The sequence below is a fragment of the Petromyzon marinus genome, chromosome 1 (assembly GCF_048934315.1).
Source record: "Petromyzon marinus isolate PM22_M1 ecotype Great Lakes invasive population chromosome 1, UKy_Petmar_22M1.pri1.0, whole genome shotgun sequence".
Classification (NCBI taxonomy): Eukaryota; Metazoa; Chordata; class Hyperoartia; order Petromyzontiformes; family Petromyzontidae; genus Petromyzon; species Petromyzon marinus.
Genome location: NC_133667.1, coordinates 21,341,893 through 21,364,348, shown reverse-complemented (window position 1 = coordinate 21,364,348; position 22,456 = coordinate 21,341,893). Strand labels below are relative to the sequence as shown.

The following is a 22,456-nucleotide window of genomic DNA, read 5'->3' as shown; positions in this document are numbered from 1 at the left end:
GGAATGGCACACAAAGGGGTGGGAGGCATGCACCACGCCCGACCACCTTTGTTTTCCTAGTGGCCATGTTTACACATAGGTTGATTGATGTTTCTTGTTCATGTTTTTGTTTGTTGCGGTTGCACCCGATTCAAGAGCCGAATGGCTCACAGGGCTATACCAAATAAATGAAACTGAAATGAAACTGAAAACTGTATTAGATGCATACTAAACGTCTCTGCTGCTCTGGTATACCTCATCTGAGCGCTGGTGAATTATGTCCAGGGAATGGATTTTTGGTAAGGACCACATACATTTGGATTTTTTGTCAAAGTGTCTCCATCATGAAACATGCACAGGTCATGCTCATTTCTATCGATGGCCCTCAGGCAGTGGTGGAGTTTCCAAGTTATTCTGGCATGAGCCAAAGTAGTTTGGGGCTGTTTTTGCTGTTGTTTTGCTGCCTTATCCAAGCTTGAGAATTAGTGTACTTATGCAATTTGAACTTATATCCTTTATCTAATTCATTTATTTATTTTTAGTGATTTGCTTACCTTTCCAAAACTTTGCACTGCTATCGTTGTATGTAATGTTTTTTGTTGCAACTCTCTGACCTGGATATCTGTGAAAAAGAGCTTCATAGCTCATGGAGTTTATTCAGGATAAATAAAGATTCTGATTCCGAGATTATAATGGACAGTGTTAATTTACCACAGAATGGTATTAATTTTTATCTATTCTGGATGGGATTGTGGGCTGGGTGAGCCGCTGACATTAAAAGTGAACCTGCAATATGGCGATAGTGAGATAAGCCTACAGCAATATCAGAGTAGCACTGCATGTATGAGTATTTCTTAAAGCGTTTTGCAAACAAGGCACAAAAACAAGAATATCTAATATCTGTCTTGAGTTACGTTCCTGTATACAGGTATCCCTCGATTCATGAAAGGGATGCGTTCCTCAAAAAACACGCTTGTAAAACAAAATTCTGTACATCGAAGTGGCTTTTCCCATTAATTGAATACGAAAAATCAGGGATGTTTATAGGACAGCCATTACAACTACCCTTAACCTACAAAAAATACACCTATATCACTTTTCACAATGCAAAAATAATAAGAATAATAGTTAACTGAAACAAAAGAACATTGACCTTTTCAGCGACCTCGCCAAAAGATCTGCATGTTGGAACGACTGTAAAGGTGATACGGCGGCATTACTGTCACACTGCAAGGATGCCGTGACGCCGTCGTGGATGGATGACGCAGCCTCCCGGGTGGTTCGTTTGATCTCCTTGTTCGCGGGGCCGTGTGAAATTTCGTTCACGTGGAAATTCGATTTCGTAAATTGAAGAGCGTCCAGAATTTGTCAATTGCATTAACGTGACATTTCGTAAAACTGAACATTCGTAAATCTACTTGTGTTTCAATGTTGCCATATATGATAATTTCACGCTCATTGATGTGACTATCTCACAAATAATGTGTGACTTTGTGTTTTCTGTATCATGGTTATGAAAATCTTAGAATTATGCTTCGTGCTGATATTGTACTTATACTCTATAGTAAACGTTGCCTGTGAGAAGTAAATTGTATTTATATGATTTGTATTTAAGACAACATCTGAAAAAACTGAATGTGTGCAAAGTCACAACTGAAGATAGGCTTCTAAGATACTGCATTTATGATTCTGAACAAGTTAAAATCGTGTGTTCATTGACTTTGCAGTACCTTTTTTTCCACTCTACTTTAAGTCAGCATTGCATTGGATATGTTTTAGTCATATTTTATTCCGGTTAATACTATTAAATTATATTTCCAGGGTTTTGTTTTTCTTACTTAGGTGCTGCTTTAGAGCATAAATGGGGTTTATCCACAATTGTAATATTTTATTGGCAAAGGTGTCATATCTGAATCTCTGGATGCACACCTCCGATCCCCCGCAGGATTAGCACAGCTGGCTACGTATGCTGCGAAAGAAGTTCAACATACATACATACAAGGGGCAGTATATGCATGGCATAGTTGTGCTTCATTTCAGCACTTTGAAATTCTGTAACATTCAGAGCCATGTAAATCCTTAAGACCCTTACCTACAAATTCAGGTGTCCCGAAAATATGTCTAAACTCCACACCGTCCACAATGCTTTGCGCCAGTCCGAAGTCAATGATCTTGACATGAGCTTTAGGTGCACGGTTTTCCAGCAGCATTATGTTCTCAGGCTTAACACAGGACACAAGGAGCACACGGTCCTGTAATGAATACTATTTCAAAAGCACACCTACTTATACTTAAAATCAATCTACTCATCACAGTGTTATACAGCGTAAGGTAATATACATGCTTGATGTCCATACAATTATTGCATTTTTTAAGGCCCATGTGCAGGGCTATAAGGCTCACAAGACTAGTTTTTTTCTTCTTCTTCAAAAGGGTCATTAACTTCATAGCATAACTAAATCATGGCGATGTTTTCTTAATACACTGGACAAATGAGTTTGTAATGCATTTTTAAAAGTGATATGGTTTTACATCAAGTAGAGTCATGTAATAGGGTTAATGTATGGGAATTGCTGAGAAGAGATCTGTATATATATTTTCTCATGATTTAGGGGCCGTCCATAAATGACGTCACGCGATTTTGGACGATTTTTGACCCCCCCCCCCTTCGTCACACGGCGTCACAAAAAGTCAGACCCCCCCCTCAAATATGACGTCACAAAGCTCTGCCCCCCCCCCCCCCAAAAGAAAACATGCTTCAAATCGCTTTAAACTATTGTCATTGTAGTGCGTATTTAATGTGGTGCTGCACTCTGATGTTGTAGGAGAAAACATTTACTAAAAAGTCTATTTCATTAAGTAGAACGTGTTGTCTATATTTATTTAAAGTTGCGCATTTTGATGTGACGTCACATTTCTCAACCCCCCCCCATCGTCACAGATCGTCACAAATGTCTGACCCCCCCCCCCCAGGTGCGTGACGTCATTTATGGACGGCGCCTTAACTAAACTGCATCATACATCTTTACACTATTGTTTCACTATTTAATCGACTCCAGAAGAATGATTGGCTGAGTCAAACTCCAAATATACAGGCATCAGGCTCGGGATCGAACCCACAACCTCCTGTATAGCAGGCAAGGTAGATAACATCTCGCAACCGTGACACCTTAAACTTGATTAACAGAATTTGTAACATGGGGTAGACTGGTGGCGCAATGGTTTGCATCACGTGGCTGTACTGTGAGACCAGCCACGTGAGTTCAGTTCCCGGCCAAGGCAAACCCCCCCCCCGGCTCCCAGCACGGTGATGCCTTCATCCAGCAATGCATTGGCAAAAGGCAATAAGTTACTGCTATTTTAATGTCCTATTTAATAGAAAACTGATAATAACGTAAACATATGATACGTTTACGTCTAAAAATGTCTTTGCAAAGACCAAGATTTTGTGGAATATGCGGTGAACAAGGAAGCCTGGTTTACATATCCGGGTGTATTGCAGTTCCCTCGCTTTGCAAAGAGATTCGGTAATAGCGAGATATGTACAGTTACACAACACCTCCCATACACCCAGTCGTTTAATAGACTGTCACAATCTGGGTTCAACTAAATAATAAATACGCCTTGTTGTACAGGTTTATTTGCTCTGTTAGCCTAAATGTAACATGAGCACACCGCTTGAATTTTGCATAAATAACCGATTAACACAAGCATGATTCCACGTATATATCATAAGTGTAAGAATCAATTTTACTCGATTAATCGATACATCCTTGCATGCCAAGTAAAAATGGGCGAATGTACTTGACTGAGATGCATTTCCCGTGCGTTTCTCTCACCTTGAGATCAAAGTGGGCTATGCGCCTGCAGTGCAGGTAACTCACACCGTCCAGAATTTGCTTCAGGAACTCTGTGGCTTCATCCTCTGACAGCGACTCCTTGTGAGCTAGGAAATCAAACAGCTCCCCGCCAGATACCCTGCAAGGCATTCAGGACATGCGCAGCTCAGCGTGAGAAAAACAAAGCGGCCCGTTGTTGTGACCCACAACGAATCCTACCTGTGGCCCCCTTTTCTTTACTCCTCATCGGAGTACACATGGATCGGTGCAGTCAGACAACATAACTGATTTGGGCATTGTGAGAATGTTTGACTTGCTCATGGCAAGATACGCATTTAATCATTGGGACACATGAGAAAGCCAATGCATAACACATGTATTACATGACACAAGCAGCGAGTATATGGCTTTAGTCGGTCTTATGCAACACTGCAGGGGGTACTTGTTATGGGAATCAATTCGAAGTTTTCAGGAAATTAAAACTGTGATAAAACACCCGACGGTCTAAAAAAATTGCTAATTAAAAAAAAAGTATTCCAATGCGACTGTTATATGCTAAATCTTAAAAATGTTCCGTACAATCCATAAACTCCCACTAAATGTTTTTGATGAAATATCGTTTCCCTCCCGCGGAAAGAAAACAACTCCTGGGTTTTTTTGACTTGCTACTTATTTTGTAAGAATGCTGAAGCAGCAAGAATCAGGTTCTAGTAACACTAAATCACACTAAAATCAGATGGCTGCAGCGATAATCTAATTGCAAACTTGACTATTCTGCTCTTTGTTTACCCCATTCCCCACCAGTGAACTGGCCATGACTGCCAATAACACGACATATGTTAGTCTTCAAATGCCTGTTACGTACAACATTTAAAAATAAAACATTGCAATGCAAATGTTGAAATGAATGATAGCATCACGGGCATGACTGTTAATTATTTGCATAATAAATTAGAAGCATTATTTACATCATGAAATAAGAATGTAATGCCTAAACAAAAGGTTGTAGTTGAGAGTGGTTGGAGTTTTAATCTCAGACCGTTGAATGAATGGATAATGATTTTGAAAACATCTTATTTGTATTGTCACTAATTCAACCAGTTCTAGGTAGAGTCAAGATGAACATGTTCTGTAAAGCTTACAATACATAACCAAAGCACATTTGTGAAAGCCTTTGTGCTATGAGAATGGCACAAACACTAAATTAACTTATTTTATTGGTTTATTATGGTTTTATGTGTCCTTACATTTGTCATAAGTAGTCATCCATCCGCATGCCCATCCAACTGGTGGATGTCAACTCGACACCTTTCATTATTCCCTTGCCTACGGTGCTGACCATTCAGATGATTTCCCCCAATTAGCCAATTTATATATTAATTTGCAAGCAATTGCATTCAAACTATCAACACATTTTCCATTCATAGATTTCATATTTATTCAAGCAATATATTTTAAGATATGTTATCAATAAAAAAAATGAAACGTCATGGCTGTTTTACACAACTGCCTTTAACGAAGTCACCCAAAAATGTGCTCGACCTTGGCAGGTCTCAGCTCAGCCAAAATCGAGGCTGGTGAGCACTTGGATGAGTGACTAGCAGGGCTTCTCGGGTGTTGTCGGTGTGGGGCTGCAACCTCATCGTATTCCATGGGTTTTCTCCACATGGGAGTCAAGCACTCATTCAGAAATCAGAATAATTATTTATCCTGGAGGAATCCAATGAGCTATGAAGCTCTTTCTCACTGGCCAACGATCCCAATGGCAGGACCCCTCCTGAAAGAGACTTGAGAGTCAGGAAGGCTTCCATTGGGTTCATAATTGGCATCGTTATTATAATTGAGTGCACGTGCATCATCAGCTGTCTTTGATTGACTGACATGAGATGATACAGGCCAAGGCCATATGACCTCATGTCAGTCACAGCTGCCACAAACACTTTCACATTCTGCTTGATAATGGTGACTACCATTGCCAACGAAAACTGTACATTCTCCATCATATTTTACTTTACATAGTGCAATAAAAGAAACATTGATTTATGAATAATCCAGTTTGCATTTGAGCTTACATCTATACGACGGGTGGAACAACGCGTGAATTCATCGATGCTTAAGCTCACAACGCATGCATTAAATCACTTGTATAACAATCGATGGTGGAATGGGTTCGTGTGACCCACGCAGCGAAGAGAGGCTGCTACAATCACCACAGTGTTTACAAGCAGAACCGACTCCTCAATAAAATCACGAGTTCGTTCAATCGCTCACGGGTGTGGAACCGTGACACCCATACAAGAGACCATTCCTGACCCGAATGATTTCTATCAGCTTGTATTGTTTTTCCATAAGGCTGGGGTGGACAGCCGGATAGGTGGTTGGGTTGTGGGCCAATTGCATGAGAATCATCGCAATGGGCGGCGTGAGGTCTGCACCACAGGAACTCCCAGATTGGGAAATTTGGACACAGTTACAGGGGCATTTTTTAAAATGTTATTCAGAAAAAAAATATTTCACGAAAATATGTTCTTTTTACGGCTTTACTGTGGCAAGAAGGGTTTCTTTTAGGCTCTTCTGTCCATTGGCTTTGACCCCTGTTTATCCAAACATATCTGGCAGCCCTGGGGCTACAAAACACGCTCAAAGACTCCCTGCTGGTTCATGAGCATTTGGGGGGGGATGCTTACACCGAATACAATGGGCAATTTCACAGTTTCAACCAAATTTCTAAAATAATGACACATTATTGCCCACCGCGTATCTCTTGAATGCACACGGATAAGATAGCAATGCCCTCAAACCAATATTAACGCAATTAATTATTTACTTTGCAATAGGTTTTCAATTCAACACGGCTAGAAAAAAACAGTGAATCCCTGCCAAATGTATATTACATTTTTTACGATTGAAAGAACAATCTTATGCTGAACTGCAATAATAAGCCAATCATAACATTGCCAAGCAGTAAAAACAAATCCTCCACCCAAGGAAAACAATGCATATGCCAAACCTCCTCTCCATCCAGGCAGAGGCTTCCCAAGGAAGCCATCTAGAAAAATCTTGTTGTAAACAATTTCCTTAAACTACGGCTTTTTTTCTCCCAACGATGAGCCAATCATAGTCGTTTTTCCTATTATGTAAGATTGTCTTAAATATGCATAATTTATTCTTTAAAGCCCAATGCACTTAAAAATGATAAACTATTTTAATTTTACCAGGTAAGGCTCTTTTCCAGAAGCGACCCGGCAACAAATGTCAACGAAGTGGCTTGTCACGTGGACATTTATAGCACCCAAATAGTCTAAATTCATGTTGCTAAATTTGGAGGGAAAAAAAACGGAGGACCTGGAGAAAAATCCACGCGACCACGGGTGGAGAGACATGCAAACCCCAAATATACAGGCATGAGGTTCGGGATTGAACCCACGGTCCAAGTCAAACAACTTGAACTGTTTAACCTGGTCAAGACAGGTAGCATTCTTGAGGGGGGATAGAGTTGCAGAAAGGACAATGTATGGATAAAGGGAGTTGATCAGATCACATGAAATGATCCCTGTGTTTCGATGCCACTCCGTGTCACATCATACGTCCAGTAACTCAGGTCCAAAATAAAATCTGCACTTTATTAATACGATTAATAATAATAATTTGGTGTTAATATTTGACGCGGAATTTTTTTATGTTCTCTATAAATTTGTTGGTGCAAAAAATAATAACAATACAATCATAAAAATGAACAAAGATGAGACGAAAAAATATTAACAATATATCTGTATATAATAATTAAAAAAATCATTTTCGGATACACACGATACATGAATAAATTGCAAAGCTTCATTACACCAAGTTATAACTCGGCTCTTCTCTTTTGCTGATGCAGTAAGAATCACTCATCTGAACTCGCACTTTCAATTAGCACGGTTGGCTACGTACGGTGTGAAAGACGTTCAACATCCATACATACATGATCTGACACGTACCACACACCCCTCGGACCAGAGGTCTCATGAGACCCGTTTATCTCATCATACTGTGATATTAAATCAGAAGGTACATCCCCATTTGCGCATTCTTACTTTTTTTAGCAGGCAAATACGACTGTATTCAATAAATATAATGTTAAATAAACTCCCCCTTTGTTCATCCCATGTTATGTAAATCACAGGACTTGTTTGACCTTACTTCACCACACTGGTTACATCTTGATGAAGAAAGTCAGGGGTGGCCAGGACCAGTTCAGATATCACTTGCCAATGATTGTGGCTGTCGCAGCTGTAGCCGGGAATCAAAGTCATATTGTTGAGTTCATATCACTGTGCGATACCCACTGCACCACTGCTGCCCTTTCTTTCAATCGTCCTTAATGGGTTATGCATGGAAACACTCGTTTCATGTTGTTACAATGGACTTTAATATAAAACCTATTGTAAGGCAAATTATTTATCGTCGATAAATTGTCGTCTATCATTGTGTATTCAAACGATAGAACATTGTGCTGTATTATTGCATTGTTATTTTAAGAATAAACTTGAAATCGCCTGCGAAATATCATGAAGTAAAACCACCCCAAAGACCGCTACACCAGCAGACTGCCTTCCCATGTTCCCACTGGTTAGAGATGACGATAGCGAGCCAACCAATGTAACGAACAACATAAAAGTCAAGTCAAGTTAATATATAAACATGCGTTTAGATTATTGAGATTATTTGCCTGCTATACATTTACACATGATAAGCCACTTTGTTGAGCTATCATTTGTGGGCAGGTCGTTACCGAAAAATAAGCTCATAGCTCAGGATCAGAATCAGAATATTTATTTATACTGGACGGAATCCGATGAGATATAAAGCTCTTTTTCACAGATGTCCAGTGGGGGCGGTTAAGAACGTTACAACAAGTAATACAAAAACACGATAACTCAGTGGCTTTACCTGATAAAATTAAAGAGTTTAGCTTAATTGGTATATTTTTGTGTGATTTGCTTACCTCTCCTATACTTTGCACTCCAATCATATTTTGGTATTGTTTATTGTTGTAGCGTTCTGGCCCGCTCCTACTGGAAAAGAGCATTGTAGCTCATCATGAATGAAAATTCTGATTCTGATATTTGATGAACAAGGTGAGAACTCAAGAGACCAGCATGAGTCTCAATTGCAAGAGCGACCCGGGTTGCCAATTTGACAACAAGCAAAACAAAGCACAGCAATGAAGCAAATGGAAATCACTATGGAAAAAAAAAACTGTCACTTGAAAAAAAAATATTGCTGCGGGGGCGGACGGGCGGCGAGAGTGAGGCTGAGAGCCGCAGGACGAGCACTCGTTGAGATAATCGCCCGCAGGTGGGCGTTCGCATTAGTGGTGGTGTACGCGGGCGTGTGTGGAGTAACCCCGTGCGGCTGTGAGCCAGCAGCACGAGTACGTCCCTCAGAGAGGGCGCTAGCGCGGGGGCCCGATCACGCGTTCGCCGGGGGCCCGACGGAAGCCGGCCGACGCGGTGGAGGAGGGAGTGGAACGTGGTGGACGTCGGCCCCCACAGGTAGCAGCATTCTTGATGGGGGATAGGGTTGCAGCAAGGACAATTTATGGATAAAGGGAGTTGATATCGGACCGCATCAAATGATCCCTGTGTTTCGATGCCACTCCGTGTCACATCATGCGTCCAGTAACTCGGGTCCAAAATATTCCGCCTTACTCTTTGGTTCTTTCGGTAAAGTCACGTAGTTAGAAATAAAATAAAATTTAAAAAAAGTCGCGACGTTTCGATCGCAACACAAACGGCCGTCATCAGGCAGAGGATGACGACCGCTCGTGTTGCGACCGAAGCGTCGTGATTTGTTTTATTTTATTTTATTTTATTTCTAGCTGCGTGACTTTACCGAAAGAACCAAAGAGTTTGGATTCATGCAGTCACGAAAGCTTAAAATCAAGATATTCTACCTTGTTTTCTTTAATATATAAACAGACGAATGAGATCAATCGTGATATGAAACAAGTAAAAGCAGACCGTGTCACTCACTTTTATTTTTAACCAGTAGTTTAATCTGTTCATTGCTCTGTTTCTGGTCCAAGGCCAGGCGCTCTTCCCCATGAACCCTTTGAGATGAATCTTGATTTGAAGCTTTCGTGACTGCAGGAATCCATACGCTTTGGTTCTTTCGGTAAAGTCACGTAGGTATAAAATAAAATAAATCACGACGTTTTGCATTAAAGCGTTGTAACAAAAAATGCAATTCACTATCCTTATTATGGTTTCCAAAACGCAAGTCCCAGTGGTATTTGATGTTAACTTGTCTTGCACTGAATCTGAATGTTCGAACGTGTGTGGTCAGCGACAGGAACACGTTTTCTGAATTAAATTTTGCTAATGTGGTTGGTCGGCATCTAAATTGGACCATGATTGACGATGATGGAATTGGTTACAGTGACCGTGCAGTGGAATAACACCACGGTAATGTCAAACAGAACTCCTCAGTATCGCCGCACTCAGAAGGTGACACTATAGTTACCGCACGGCATCGTATCACACAACTGCTACTCACAGTGCCTCTTCAATAAGGCTCTTTTCCACAACCGGTGCTGCTGTTTCATGTTCCTGGTTCGGGCATAAAATACAACTAATTTTAAGAGTCATTACACTCAAACGAGCGTGGAACAAGTTTGCACGAGCTCGAGTAAACGGTATCAACAAAAATGTTGATACTGTATCGTATTGCAGATGTCATCGTGAGCAGTGGACTCGCACAACAAGCTAAGATGGATTTAGCCAGGGTGGCACCACATAATTTCTAGAGATCTTTAACAATTTAATCGTGCGTTGGTAATGTAGTCATTCAAATTTGGAAACGCAATTCAAATATAATTTTAAGTTATACTTTAAGCATGTAATAAGTGCAGTGCAATGCTAAAAAAAGCAACGTGTATTTGGCCAACTGAATGATGACGATGACACGTGTTAAAGTGTAGAAACTTTTATGTTATAGTCTTACATAAACAGTTTGTGTGTTAACACAAAGAGTGTTTCAACATTTGGTGGCCATAAAGCTGTTGTAAATGGCATTCGCTAGCAGCACTTGCTACCACCAGTTGGCTCCATGTGTGTGGGGGGGCAGGTATTTCCTTTATGTATTGTAACAATATCTGGTGAGTCAGGATCAGGTCACTTCAATTTATAACATAACTGTTGTGAACACAGCTTAAAGGTGTTGTCCTCTGTTGTGACACAATACTAGCTACTGGCCAGAAAGTCAGGGGTGGGCCGGTGGCTCACGTGGTGCATTTGAAGCTGCCTTTGAGCTGCCGTTCTCCTTGAACTATATCGTTAAAACCACGACCACGATCCCAACAGATGACTTCAACTGTTCCTCTATCAAACAGCGAACATGTGCAGAGCACCCGCACTCCAGAGAATTTTCAGCCTTCACATATAAAACGGTAACGAGATGCTTTTTTTTTCTTTCAATTTACAAATAGCTGCAGCAGACAAAGAAGAAGATCACTGCCTTTGAACTATGGTACTCGAGAAGGCCGTTGTGCATTCCACGGACAGCAAGATTAACCAATTGTACTGCTACAAGAGATTGTTGTTGAAAACAAAACTAGTGCACCATACATAACAGCAAGATGGAAATTATATTATTTTGGATACGTAGCCAAGTGTGATAGATAAAACCTGGAGATACTGGTGACGATTGGTAAAGAGAAGGAACTAAAGGATGGACAGGGAGGATTGTAAATGTAACTGGGACGACAATATAGCTATGTCATAGCAAGGCCCTAAATCTCACAGAGCCGAGTCGCTCTATCATCGAGGTCATGAATACACACCAATGAATACAATTACACAGAAGGGCACGAAAACGCCATGCACACGATGCTGCATGTTATTACCAAGCACCAGAGTGGTGAAAGCAGAGAGGCAGTGATGGACTGGGACAAAAAACGGCCCAGGCATTTGTAAACACAATGGCCCAAATTCGGGCTATGGGTAATTATATATTCTTTTAATGGGTTCTATGACAAACTTAATACCACGAGCAAGTTTTGCGATGTGACGTATTAGTGTGATTTTGCCAGGTGATCTCATTGGCACCATTTGGGCTAGTACAGAAAACAAATGGGTCGGTGAGGAAGAATCTTTGGGGCTGCCGAATATGTGACTTAATGCCAACTGAGAGCACTAATAAGCAATGAGGCATACACATTAGAGGTAATTAAATATTTAACTCTGATCACATTCGCAATTTCGTCACATAGTCCGGCCCTCGGATTGGACTGGCCCACTGGGCATTTGCCCGGACTGCCCTATGGCTAGTCTGGACCTGTGTGTAGGTGTAAAATGTAGTTTATTAGAAGAGATTAATTTCTTCATAAAGTAGCTGGGCATGTTTGCACTATGGCACGCAGTGTAACATTTTAGAGAATGGGATTTTTGTATCAGTGCACATAAAACTCGATCCCAGTCACAAGCTTCCAAATGCTGGCCATTTACGCAATTGGAAATTGGCAAATGAACCCGTAGTTGGCCTTTTCTAGATTTATTCAGGGGAGGGAAAAAACGAATACTTGGGGTGGTGTCAAAGCATTTGCAACTGGAAGACAGAGGAAGCTGGGTGTCGTGGCAACTGCATTGCTCCCTCGTGTATGGGGCACGTTTTCTAACGGGAGAGCTTCACAGAGCAATATTCACAAAAAGTGTACGTTAAAAAATCAAAAAACACCTTCTCAAGTCGGTGCTAAAAAGGTAATGCAAGGCATATTCACGTGGGAGTTGAAGCAAGAAAAGTCAGGTACAACAAGCTCGCTGAGCAACTGAATGTATTTCCTGTCGACGGGACACAACTGCCAATACATATCAGAGTGTGTATACCTAGGACAGTTATTGAAGGCAGTCCAGGATCAAAATGGTGAAATATAGAAGCAGATGAGAGCAGGTTGGAGTGCCGTTTTAAAAATAAAACGAATAAAAAGCAATGCACCAATGTGCCAAAGTAAGAACTATTTAAATCCAGGTATATTACCTGTTATGACATAATGAATATACATCCAGGCGTTGATTACTAATATGTAAAATAATCTGAAAGGTTCACGCAATGATTTTTTTTCCTGAAAGACAAAAACGGGAAGAGATAGATTTGAGAACAAAAGCAAATTATAGATATTACATTAACTGGCTTGGGCAGGACATGTCGCTGTAAGGGACCATGGCTGGTGGTTGAGACCAACGATGAAATGTCACCAAAGGAGGTAGCGTGCCTGAGAGAACGCCCACAGCAGAAGTGAAAGTGATGAAATTAGCTCATGTGCAGGAGCTAGATGGATTGTTGAGATCGTGTGACAGCTTGGGAAAGTATTCATCTGGCAGTGGATGGATCATGGCTGATCATGATAATTCATTTGGGAAGGTGGCATAGTAGGTGGCACAGATAGTACATCTTCCAGTTAACGTAGCTTGTTTGCCTGAATAAAAAAAACTGGGGTCTGTCCCGTAATCGAGACTTTACTACCTGCTAGCAAACCTTCACCACTTCACATGGTCGCAAGGCACATTTATCTTGGCACACACTCCGGTGAGGTCACCACCACTTACAGGTAAAGGGCAGCTGTTGTTGTGCGGCCTTTTAAGAGCCTATTTTGAATGGATGCGAATTAAACTGTGGAGAAAGCTATAATTCGCAGTGGGGTTTTATTCCAAGCCTTCACATCCACACTGTCCAGATGGCCACAACTCTTTACACTGTGCATGGCTGAGCAAAGGGCTCGGCTTATCAAAATGTTTCCACCATCATTTAACACACGGTTATTCGGATGTATGCGCGTGCGATTACATTGTTGGTTGAAACGAGGTAGCGTCTTACGGTGTGGTATAAACACGCACTTTGTTTTCACTCAAAAAAATAAAGTAGGCTTAAATAATATTAGGATCATGGCAGTGAGTGAATTTATTTCAAGAGCCATTACAGCATGAGTGGCCGCAGTACACCCCTTGGCAAAACAGACACTGTGATAGCTGTAATAGAAGATGAGGACCGTGTGTTTCTGCATCCCATTGCCTTCTAATTGCTGGGTGGATCAATGTAGCAGGGAGCAAGACCGTGCATGTACCCACATGCAGTGAAGGCGTTTCAGCCCATACACCCATTGTGAGTTCATGACAACTGGAGATTTTGCACCTGTGGCTCGTGATTACGCCAGTGTTCATAGACAAGTAAGACACGCCAGTTCAAATCCGACTTCGAAGTGAATGAAGTGATGGACACTTAAATGTAAGTTACATTCTATTATGCCATCAATGCTCCAGTGAGGTTTAAAAAAAGTATAAAAAAATAAACAAATAAAGATGAGGTTCACTCGCTGACAGAAATACTGCACAATCATTCCTCCAGCAGGCCTTCGATAAACACATTAAACAGTTGCCTGCGTGAGAGACATGGCTGTGTATGGATGTGTCTTCACTCTTATTCAGGCTCATCAGCATGCCTTGCATATCCATGAGTGCCCAGAATGTCAAGTACGTATGAAGAAGCCGCAGATAAATAATGGAACACCTGACATTTGGAACAACCATATTGTAGTAATTCATGCTTAAGCTGTTTCAGCAATGTTTACAAACAAATGCGTGCAAGGAAATCAGGAGAATGGAAGACACATTTTCATTGAGTGTATGCCCATGACATTTAGAGGCAAATGCTCCCACATGCTAAATATTTGTGAAATATTCATGCCAGAATTTTTTTGTACAAAAAAATAAAGGCAAAATCATAGATAAAAATGTTTTGATTTAGAAGCGATATTGAAAATGTGTTTGTTCCACACGATTCCTGTAAGTGAGATTGCAGTGGATCTAGTAAACTGGTGCCGGTGACAAACACTGACATGCTCGATACACGATGGCCAGATGAGCAGGCGGTTGCAAGAGATGAATGTTCCTTCATCAACACTGTGCTAAAACTAATCAATTATACTTCATCAGCGTTATGTATTTGCAGATACATCAGTGGTGAGTGATATCTGAATTTGCCCTGCCACTGCCACCCACCAAACTTTACCAACCAGCACCGACCGGCATGATGAGGCAATGGTCATACAACCCACATGTCAGAAGTGATGTGGGATAACCATCATCCAGCAGTCGACTGAACAAAGGACTCTAAATAAGTGTAAGGGTTGCTATAATTATAACAATACTTAAACTATTATACCAGCGCTGCAGTATACCAACTGGAGCATTTAAGAAAATTAAATCATTAAGTAACACGTCCAAAAAGGATTTTTAATGATAATGGGTTTATTCTATTATATCAATATTTTAGTGCTGTTATAACCCTATTACATGAACAGGCAAAACCATCTGTCCTCACAAAGGTGAGTTCAATGCTTCAATAGGAAAAATGTGAGGCTGTAGAACATAATTTATGTATTTCTACTTAGTTAACTGAATTGCGATTCTTTATGTTATATTCTGCATGTTATGCCTGTTGGGCATTACCTTATTAGTAGCATATGATGCTCCAGATATCAGCTGCTATTCCTTGTTGTTGCATAAGATACATCAAAGCACCCCAAGGGAGGTTTTTTGTTGTTATATGTCAAGTCGAAATGCCCTGCAACATTATTATTTGGATGCCAAGAAAAAAAGTATTTTGTTCATTTATCCATGTAATTAAAATTCCCAAAGCCAATGATGCTCAATAAATGTTGTCGAGGTTAATAATTAATGTCATCAGTAACAAATGAAAGCGCCTGAAACATACATGTATGCTCTGTTTTACTTGGGGTAGCTATGGGTACTGAGGACCAATGAACTGACACGAAACAACAAATTCCCCTCTAGTAATGTTTGATTTACATGTGTCGATTTTATATAATCACATAAAGAAAATTAGAATGCTGCAAACCCATGTTTATGTGAACTTTATGAAAAGTAATCTCCTAAATGCCAGTCTGAAAACGCAGTATAGACTTTATTAAAAGTCATTTTCTAAATGCCAGTCTGAAAACACAGTATAGACCAGTTTCTCATTCAGCTCATGAGTTTCACTTATAGAGTTTTAAAATGTGGAAACAATTCATATGTAATTAGGCATATAGAATAAATTACATTGTATACTATCTAGATACCGTGGGTGTATCCACATCATCAGTGAACTTTTGTGTTTCACATTCTAAGAAAAAATTTAAGGGCACTTGTAAAATTTACATGCACCAACAGCATGAGCATTAAATTTAAAATGGTTAGCATAAAAGAGTAGGCCAAAATCCCTCAAGTGGAGTCCCTTCCACCAACAGTGGCATAAGCAAGAAATTGGCAATAAATTGTCATCTTGCTACAGTGGCTAGATGTTAATTCCCTCGCCTGGTATGCAGGAGGTCGTGAGTTCGATCCCCACCTTGATGCCTGTATGTTTGGAGTGTATCATGTTCTTTCCGTGGTCACATGGATTTTCCTCCAGGTCCTCTGGTTTTTCCCTCCACATTTATAAACATGTGTTTAGAGCATTTGGTTGCTATAAATTGCCACATTTTAAGCCACTTCGCTGAGCTAGCATTTGTAGCCTCGTGGCTTCTGAAAAATATCTATATAGCTCAGAGGGCCTTACCCAGTAAAAGAAACAAATCTTCATAATAAATGTGTCGTAACCCTCACCACTCGACACAGCCAGTAAGGTTTGTTAATGTAAACAAAACCCCAAAACATTTATTATGAATATTGTTGGTCATGAAAGCCTACGTGTTGAACCAAACTAAAAAAAATAGTTTTAGTTTTTAATGCAGGACTGCACCTTGCCGTCAAAGGATACCATAGGTCTGCTGTGATTACCATGACAAGGCAGATAATGGCAGACTCCCAGCCATTACACTTGACATTGAGGCGTGTGTCTCCTGACCACGGTGAGATTGGAAATCTCGACTCAGGCTTATGACCTCTGCGTAGCCTCGTATACACAGTAATGGGACAGTAATGGGAGTGTAACCCGAAGCACGGCCACTGTGAACGCTGGCAGGGCCCCCACGGGTTACTCCTACAACAACGGTATGAGACATAAACAGAGATGACTCACAGCTCGAGGATGAGGGTCACGTCGGTGTCGTTCTCGTACACCTCGTGCAGGCTGATGATGTTGGGGTGCCGCAGCTCGCGCAGGATGCTCACTTCCCGCTTAATATCCTCGGGCACCACTCCCCGTCTAGAGCTGCGTGACCGTCGCTTCTTGATGAACTTGGCAGCGAACTCCAGGCCGGACTTTTTCTCACAGCATTTCTTCACGACTGCAAACTGCCCGCTGGGAAGGGAAGGGAGGGTGCGGTTGCGTGAAGATCAGGAGGTGACGGAAACACGTCTTGAGCTCAAAGCTGAACCACCACATGAAATGTGTTCTCCGTAAAAGTGCAGTTCAGAACACATTATATAAATGTTTACATTTAAGATAAGTAGTGAGCGAATACAAGTTGTGAGAATTGATGGAAAGGGTGATGGGAAAAGTGGGTAAAAGTAAAGCACAACTCATATTCATAATAAAGGTTTTTGGGTTAGATCGCGTTATTTATAAATGTGTCGTAACCCTCCACCACCCGACATGGCCAATCAGCAAAAAGAAAAAGTGTCACGTTGACAAAAGACAAATAATTCACTACTTTAGCCCACCGGTGTGTTGAAGAGTGAATCCACAACATTTACAGTTTGAGTACTCTTCAACACACCGGTGGGCTAAAGTAGTGAATTATTTGTCTTTTGTCAACGTGACACTTTTTTTTGTTGATTGGCTGTGTCGGGTGGTGGAGGGTTACGACACATTTATAAATAACGCGATCTAACCCAAAAGCCTTTATTATGAATAATATTGGTCGCGAAAGCCTACGTGTTAAACTGACAACTCATTAATTACTATGCTTATAAAACATTTAAAACATGTTATATTTATAACTTGTATTTTAGGAGGTTTTAATAATTAAATCCAACACATTTTCATGAGCGCTTAATATGATTAGGACATATATAGCACACACCATTGCAACGTTATTTTAAAATAGTTTAGTTGGATTGTATTAAATTTAGCATATAACTCCTTGATTTATTATATGAATACCCTGACGCCTACATATTTGGAGTTTGCACTGCTATAAATTTCCACATTATGTCACTTCGTTGAGCTATCACTTGTGGCCAAGTCGCTATGTAGCTCAGTGGGCCTTAGCTGATAAAACAAAAATTGTTTTAGAGTTCATAAAAATGTTTCCAAACGCAAAAAAAGTACACGACCCGTAAACGACTCAATTGGAATCTACATCGCAGTCGTCGCCCCCTACTGCAAAATAAAATTGGCAGGACCATTCCGAAAACAACGAGGCTTTCCTGGGTAACCAAGTGTAATAACAATTATTAGCACTGCCTTAGGCAGAACGATGTAAATAGGCAAATGTTTCAGGCAATTTCCCTTCAATTAAAGAATGGACAATACCCCTTTATAAAGGGCAGCTGTCCACATTGTCATCCTATTATACATTTTTCTGTTGTCAGGCAGTGGGGTAATGAGTGTGGTGAGTTTTTTTTTCATGTCAATCATGTACCACTGCCAATGCAGTCGCTGAATATTTTATTTTATTTATATGACAATCATTGTTCAGCTGCAAAAAAGCTAATGATACTGAACACCCTTGTGGATTTAGGTGTAACCTTACATTTAATTCAGTCGTGAACATGTCTGACAGCTTGCAGACGTGTATGTGTGCATCAGTTTTTTTACCATTTTGCCAAGTCCATAGAATATTTAGAATTCCAACTGTTGTTTTTTTTGCAGGTTGTAATGTGACACCAAACAAAGAAATGTTCCCAGACCAATTTGCTCAAAAATAGCTTGAGGCCTTGCTGAGCAGAAGTAGCCATAGAAGATAAAATCGTAAATCTTCCAATATATCACAGTATTACAGTGTGTGTGAACAACCTGCTTTATCTTTACCCTGACCACAGTGGGGACCAATCTCAACCGTGTCCAACAACAAATTAAATATCTGGATTTTGCCTCCGTAAATGGAAGATCGAGGACTTACCAAACTGCAAACGTGGTGAGGTGCAAACCATCGCTGATGACTTCCCCGCGTGTTCAGGTGGAACAAGCGGACTCCACTCTGGGGTGCCGCGGTGTGGCGAGATATTGACGAGATATTGACTACTAATGAAGTCATGGGTTTGATATTTGGAGTTTGCATGTTCTCCCTGTGGTCGCGTGTATTTTTCTCCCGGAGCTCCGTGTTTTCCCTTCACATTTATTCATAAATATGTGTTGAGAGTATATGGCTGCGATAAATTTCCACTTGATAAGCCACATCATAGGGCTATCATTTGTGGCCAGGTCGCTTCTGAAAAATAGCTATATATCTCAGTGGGCCTTACCTGGTAAAATAACAAGAAATATTTTTTAATTGTTTTAATAGCTACCCTAATACAACACACGTATTCTGGTGGAACACGCAGACTCCACTCAGCTAACAAGTCGAATGCCGTGGAATGTCTTACAACATTTAAGCATACGATTTCTAGACTGCTGCTCATTTCAAACACCACACAAAGGAAGAAAGAGACGAAGATTAATGCAGCGCTTAATTGTTAAATAGATGACAACCTATCATTTAGGGGTGTATTTTAAAACTGGTAATACCCACAAACTATCATTCTCCAGAAAGGAGGCTTATGATGAGAGTACGGTGGGGGTTAAGTGTATGGAAAATAATGAATTATAAAGTTAATTGTGTAGCCAACTAAGGGGATATGATACAAAAACAGCTATCAAGGATGTATTGTAAGTTTTCCATTGAAATTATCATGGGTTTTCTTACAACGTATATGTTACTTTTCATGTTTTTCTAGAACTCCCCTCAATGATGTGCAAATTTAACATGTGCATGCAAAGCCCACTGAAAGCTAAAGACAACATCGCAGAAGCATGCCAGCTGATGTCAAACTTCAGAGTGCTCAGCTAGCACCGTTGGAATCCGGGCTTTGATTCTAGGCAGTGCTCAATGTTTAAATCGGGTTCTCAAGATGTAACATGTTTATCGTCTCGGTCACCAATGAAGGCAAAACAACCCATCACATACAATTAGAGTCTACATTACTCTCAGTGACAGAGTGAGTGGGTAAGTACTGCCACCCTACCGTGTAGAATGGAGATTACTTGAAGATAATTAAGAGACAGCCCTGTGGTGTCCACTTCTGTGGGTTATTCTCTGACATGAAGGATTGTGCTGCTCTGCGAGACATGATGCCAAGATCACAACCGGGATGAAAAAAAACATGTAGAATAAATAAAAGAGAAAGATTTTATTTTACTACAGTATAACTGCGGTTTCCTTAGTGTGAGTAACATACATATGGGTAGAATGTACATCAGAAAGCATTTCTCAGATCATAACGTGGAGTCCAATCATATGAATGAGTTACAAAAAAACATATATTGTACTCGCTAAAGCATGCATATAATTTTCTCATGTCTCTGCATGTCGCATTAAAGATATCTGATGACGTCGTTCAATGTCTCGCTTTGTTAATTACAAAAATCCAGATAGAAATTGTTTTTGTACAACTTCAGCATTTACCCTGAAGTGATTGCATCGTGCTTTAAGATTACATGGGTTTTCCTATTTACTGAACATATCATAAAATCATGACAGTAATTCTTTATTGAAAATTAATTATCCAAAAGATCTCCTCTTAAATGTCAGCGGCCTCTTTTGAAGTCCGATGCAAGGTGGTGCAACTCAGTGACTCAAATCAGGAGCACAAAACTCTCCCTTAAAGCGTCGTTGTAAAAACAACACACAGCCCTGAGGGGGGGAAAATATATCCACGTTACTCTCAGTGAAAAAATATTTACAATTTGTGTTATAACTGCCCCATTTGTAACCGTGCCAGTGTGTCGTCCCCTGGTGTGCATAGGTGCTAAGGTTATCCGAGCATCATGCTGGGTCATGGGAGTGGTGGTGTGGAAGGTGCTCAGGTCTCCGAGCATCTTGCTGGGGCATGGGAGTGGTGGTGTGGAAGGTGGCAGCCTTCAAGCACCCCACTGTTAAGTGAGAAATCACGACGAATACCGAACATCGATCAGCGATCTCCAGGTCTCCAGAGCAACAACAACAACAACAACGCGAGCCACGCCAATGGCCATCTTCAGGGCCAAACAAAACGCCAGATAGGCCCTGGGACAAGGGGACATCGCAGCGATACACTTCTGCTGCTCCTGACACGTTTGTCTGGCTTTACCACCTGAATGTGAAATCGCAGTTGTTGCTCTCAATGGACAGCAGCCAAACGAGAGAAAGAGAGAGAGAGATGGGAGTGGCTCCCATGTGGGAGTCGCTTTGTCCGTTGGGACCGAGGGGTTGGAGCCAGCGCAGTGTCTGGTGCACACCCACTGGTCAATCTCACCCAGCACTCGGACAGCTGCCACAACAGCGGATGCCAGCACATGTTGTACAAAGGCACAACCTTTCATATCCCAACGTCGTGTTTGCGCCAGTGCCTTTGGCCATAAAGGGTTGTGTGCGCGTGTGTTCATTTGGCAATGTCATTTCAGTGCACTGACACCCAAGTAAACAATAATCGCATCTCGCAAGACTATAACAAGATATGTAAGCTATTTAAATTAAAACGATACGAAAAAATATACTCGAGGGAAAGGATCTTGTCGCACATATGGCTCTCATTTCCTGTCATTGGACAATATTTACGAGAATCTTTTAGGTTTAACCCTGGCACGCAAACAGCTTGATAAGTTGTGTGTCTATGGATCGGGGAAAAACTTGAGATATACAGTAGTATAGTGCTATTGCTGTCAGCATGTTATTGCTTAACCTTTTATTTTAAATTTTATTAAAGAAAACAAACGCGTCTATTAACGCAGAGGTGGCTGTCAGTGTGCTGACTCCGCTCAGCTGACCTCGGCGAGGTTTTATACAATATTTATGGTTTCGATTTAAACTATGTTTTTGTACAGATGATCCATGGTGAAGAAATGGGGACTTAGCAAGAACATCTGGTAAAGCTGCAGTGTTTGTTTAGCATCCCTGACACTGCTGATGAGCCCCAGAAGGGAAAAAAAAACACTCCAGAGGTTGCGTGTTAAATAACATGTTGCTGATTGAGACAAATCTAGGGAGGCCGATTTGAAAGATATTTTATTTCTACATAGACAGAGAATGGAAAGTGATTTTGATTTAATCTCCGCTGAACCTGGTTGGCATTTTTGGAGACTGCCTGAGAACACCAGGTGTCATACACTTGGATAGTAAGGTGACCAGGATGTAGCAGCATGGAAATGGATTATTTCAAACGAAGATTTGTGTGGAGATTTGAGTGTTACCCCCTCGTTCGCATGGGTTTTCTCTGGGTACTCCGGTTTCCGTCCACATGCTAAACACTCATGAATAAAATTGACCAAATCGTCCAATGCAGAACCCTCCAGAAAAAAAAAGTATTGAGAATTGGAGCCAATTTTTGGCTAAATAAGGGGAATTGTTAGTATTGTTATAAAGTGATTTTATTTTTATTTTGTAGATTCATATAAACATAATATTAAAGAGTGGTTTATGCAAATACCAACAAAAATCTGCTCTATTAACCTGAGAACTGGATGATAAATATATG

General features: G+C 40.7%; 1 protein-coding gene across 3 annotated transcripts in view; it reads right to left on the bottom strand.

Annotated features, from left to right (window-relative positions):
* The window catches only part of LOC116954264 (death-associated protein kinase 2), a 68,108-nt gene that overhangs the window by 21,160 nt on the left and 24,492 nt on the right, over positions 1 to 22,456 (bottom strand). For all 3 annotated transcript variants that reach the window (XM_032974884.2, XM_032974970.2, XM_032974869.2), the window contains exons 3-5: positions 16,878 to 17,099; positions 3,819 to 3,957; positions 2,072 to 2,201 (exon numbers count right to left, since the gene is read on the bottom strand). In XM_032974884.2, coding sequence (XP_032830775.2) covers positions 2,072 to 2,201; positions 3,819 to 3,957; positions 16,878 to 17,099 — 491 coding nt within the window. The remainder of the gene's footprint in view (positions 1 to 2,071; positions 2,202 to 3,818; positions 3,958 to 16,877; positions 17,100 to 22,456) is intronic.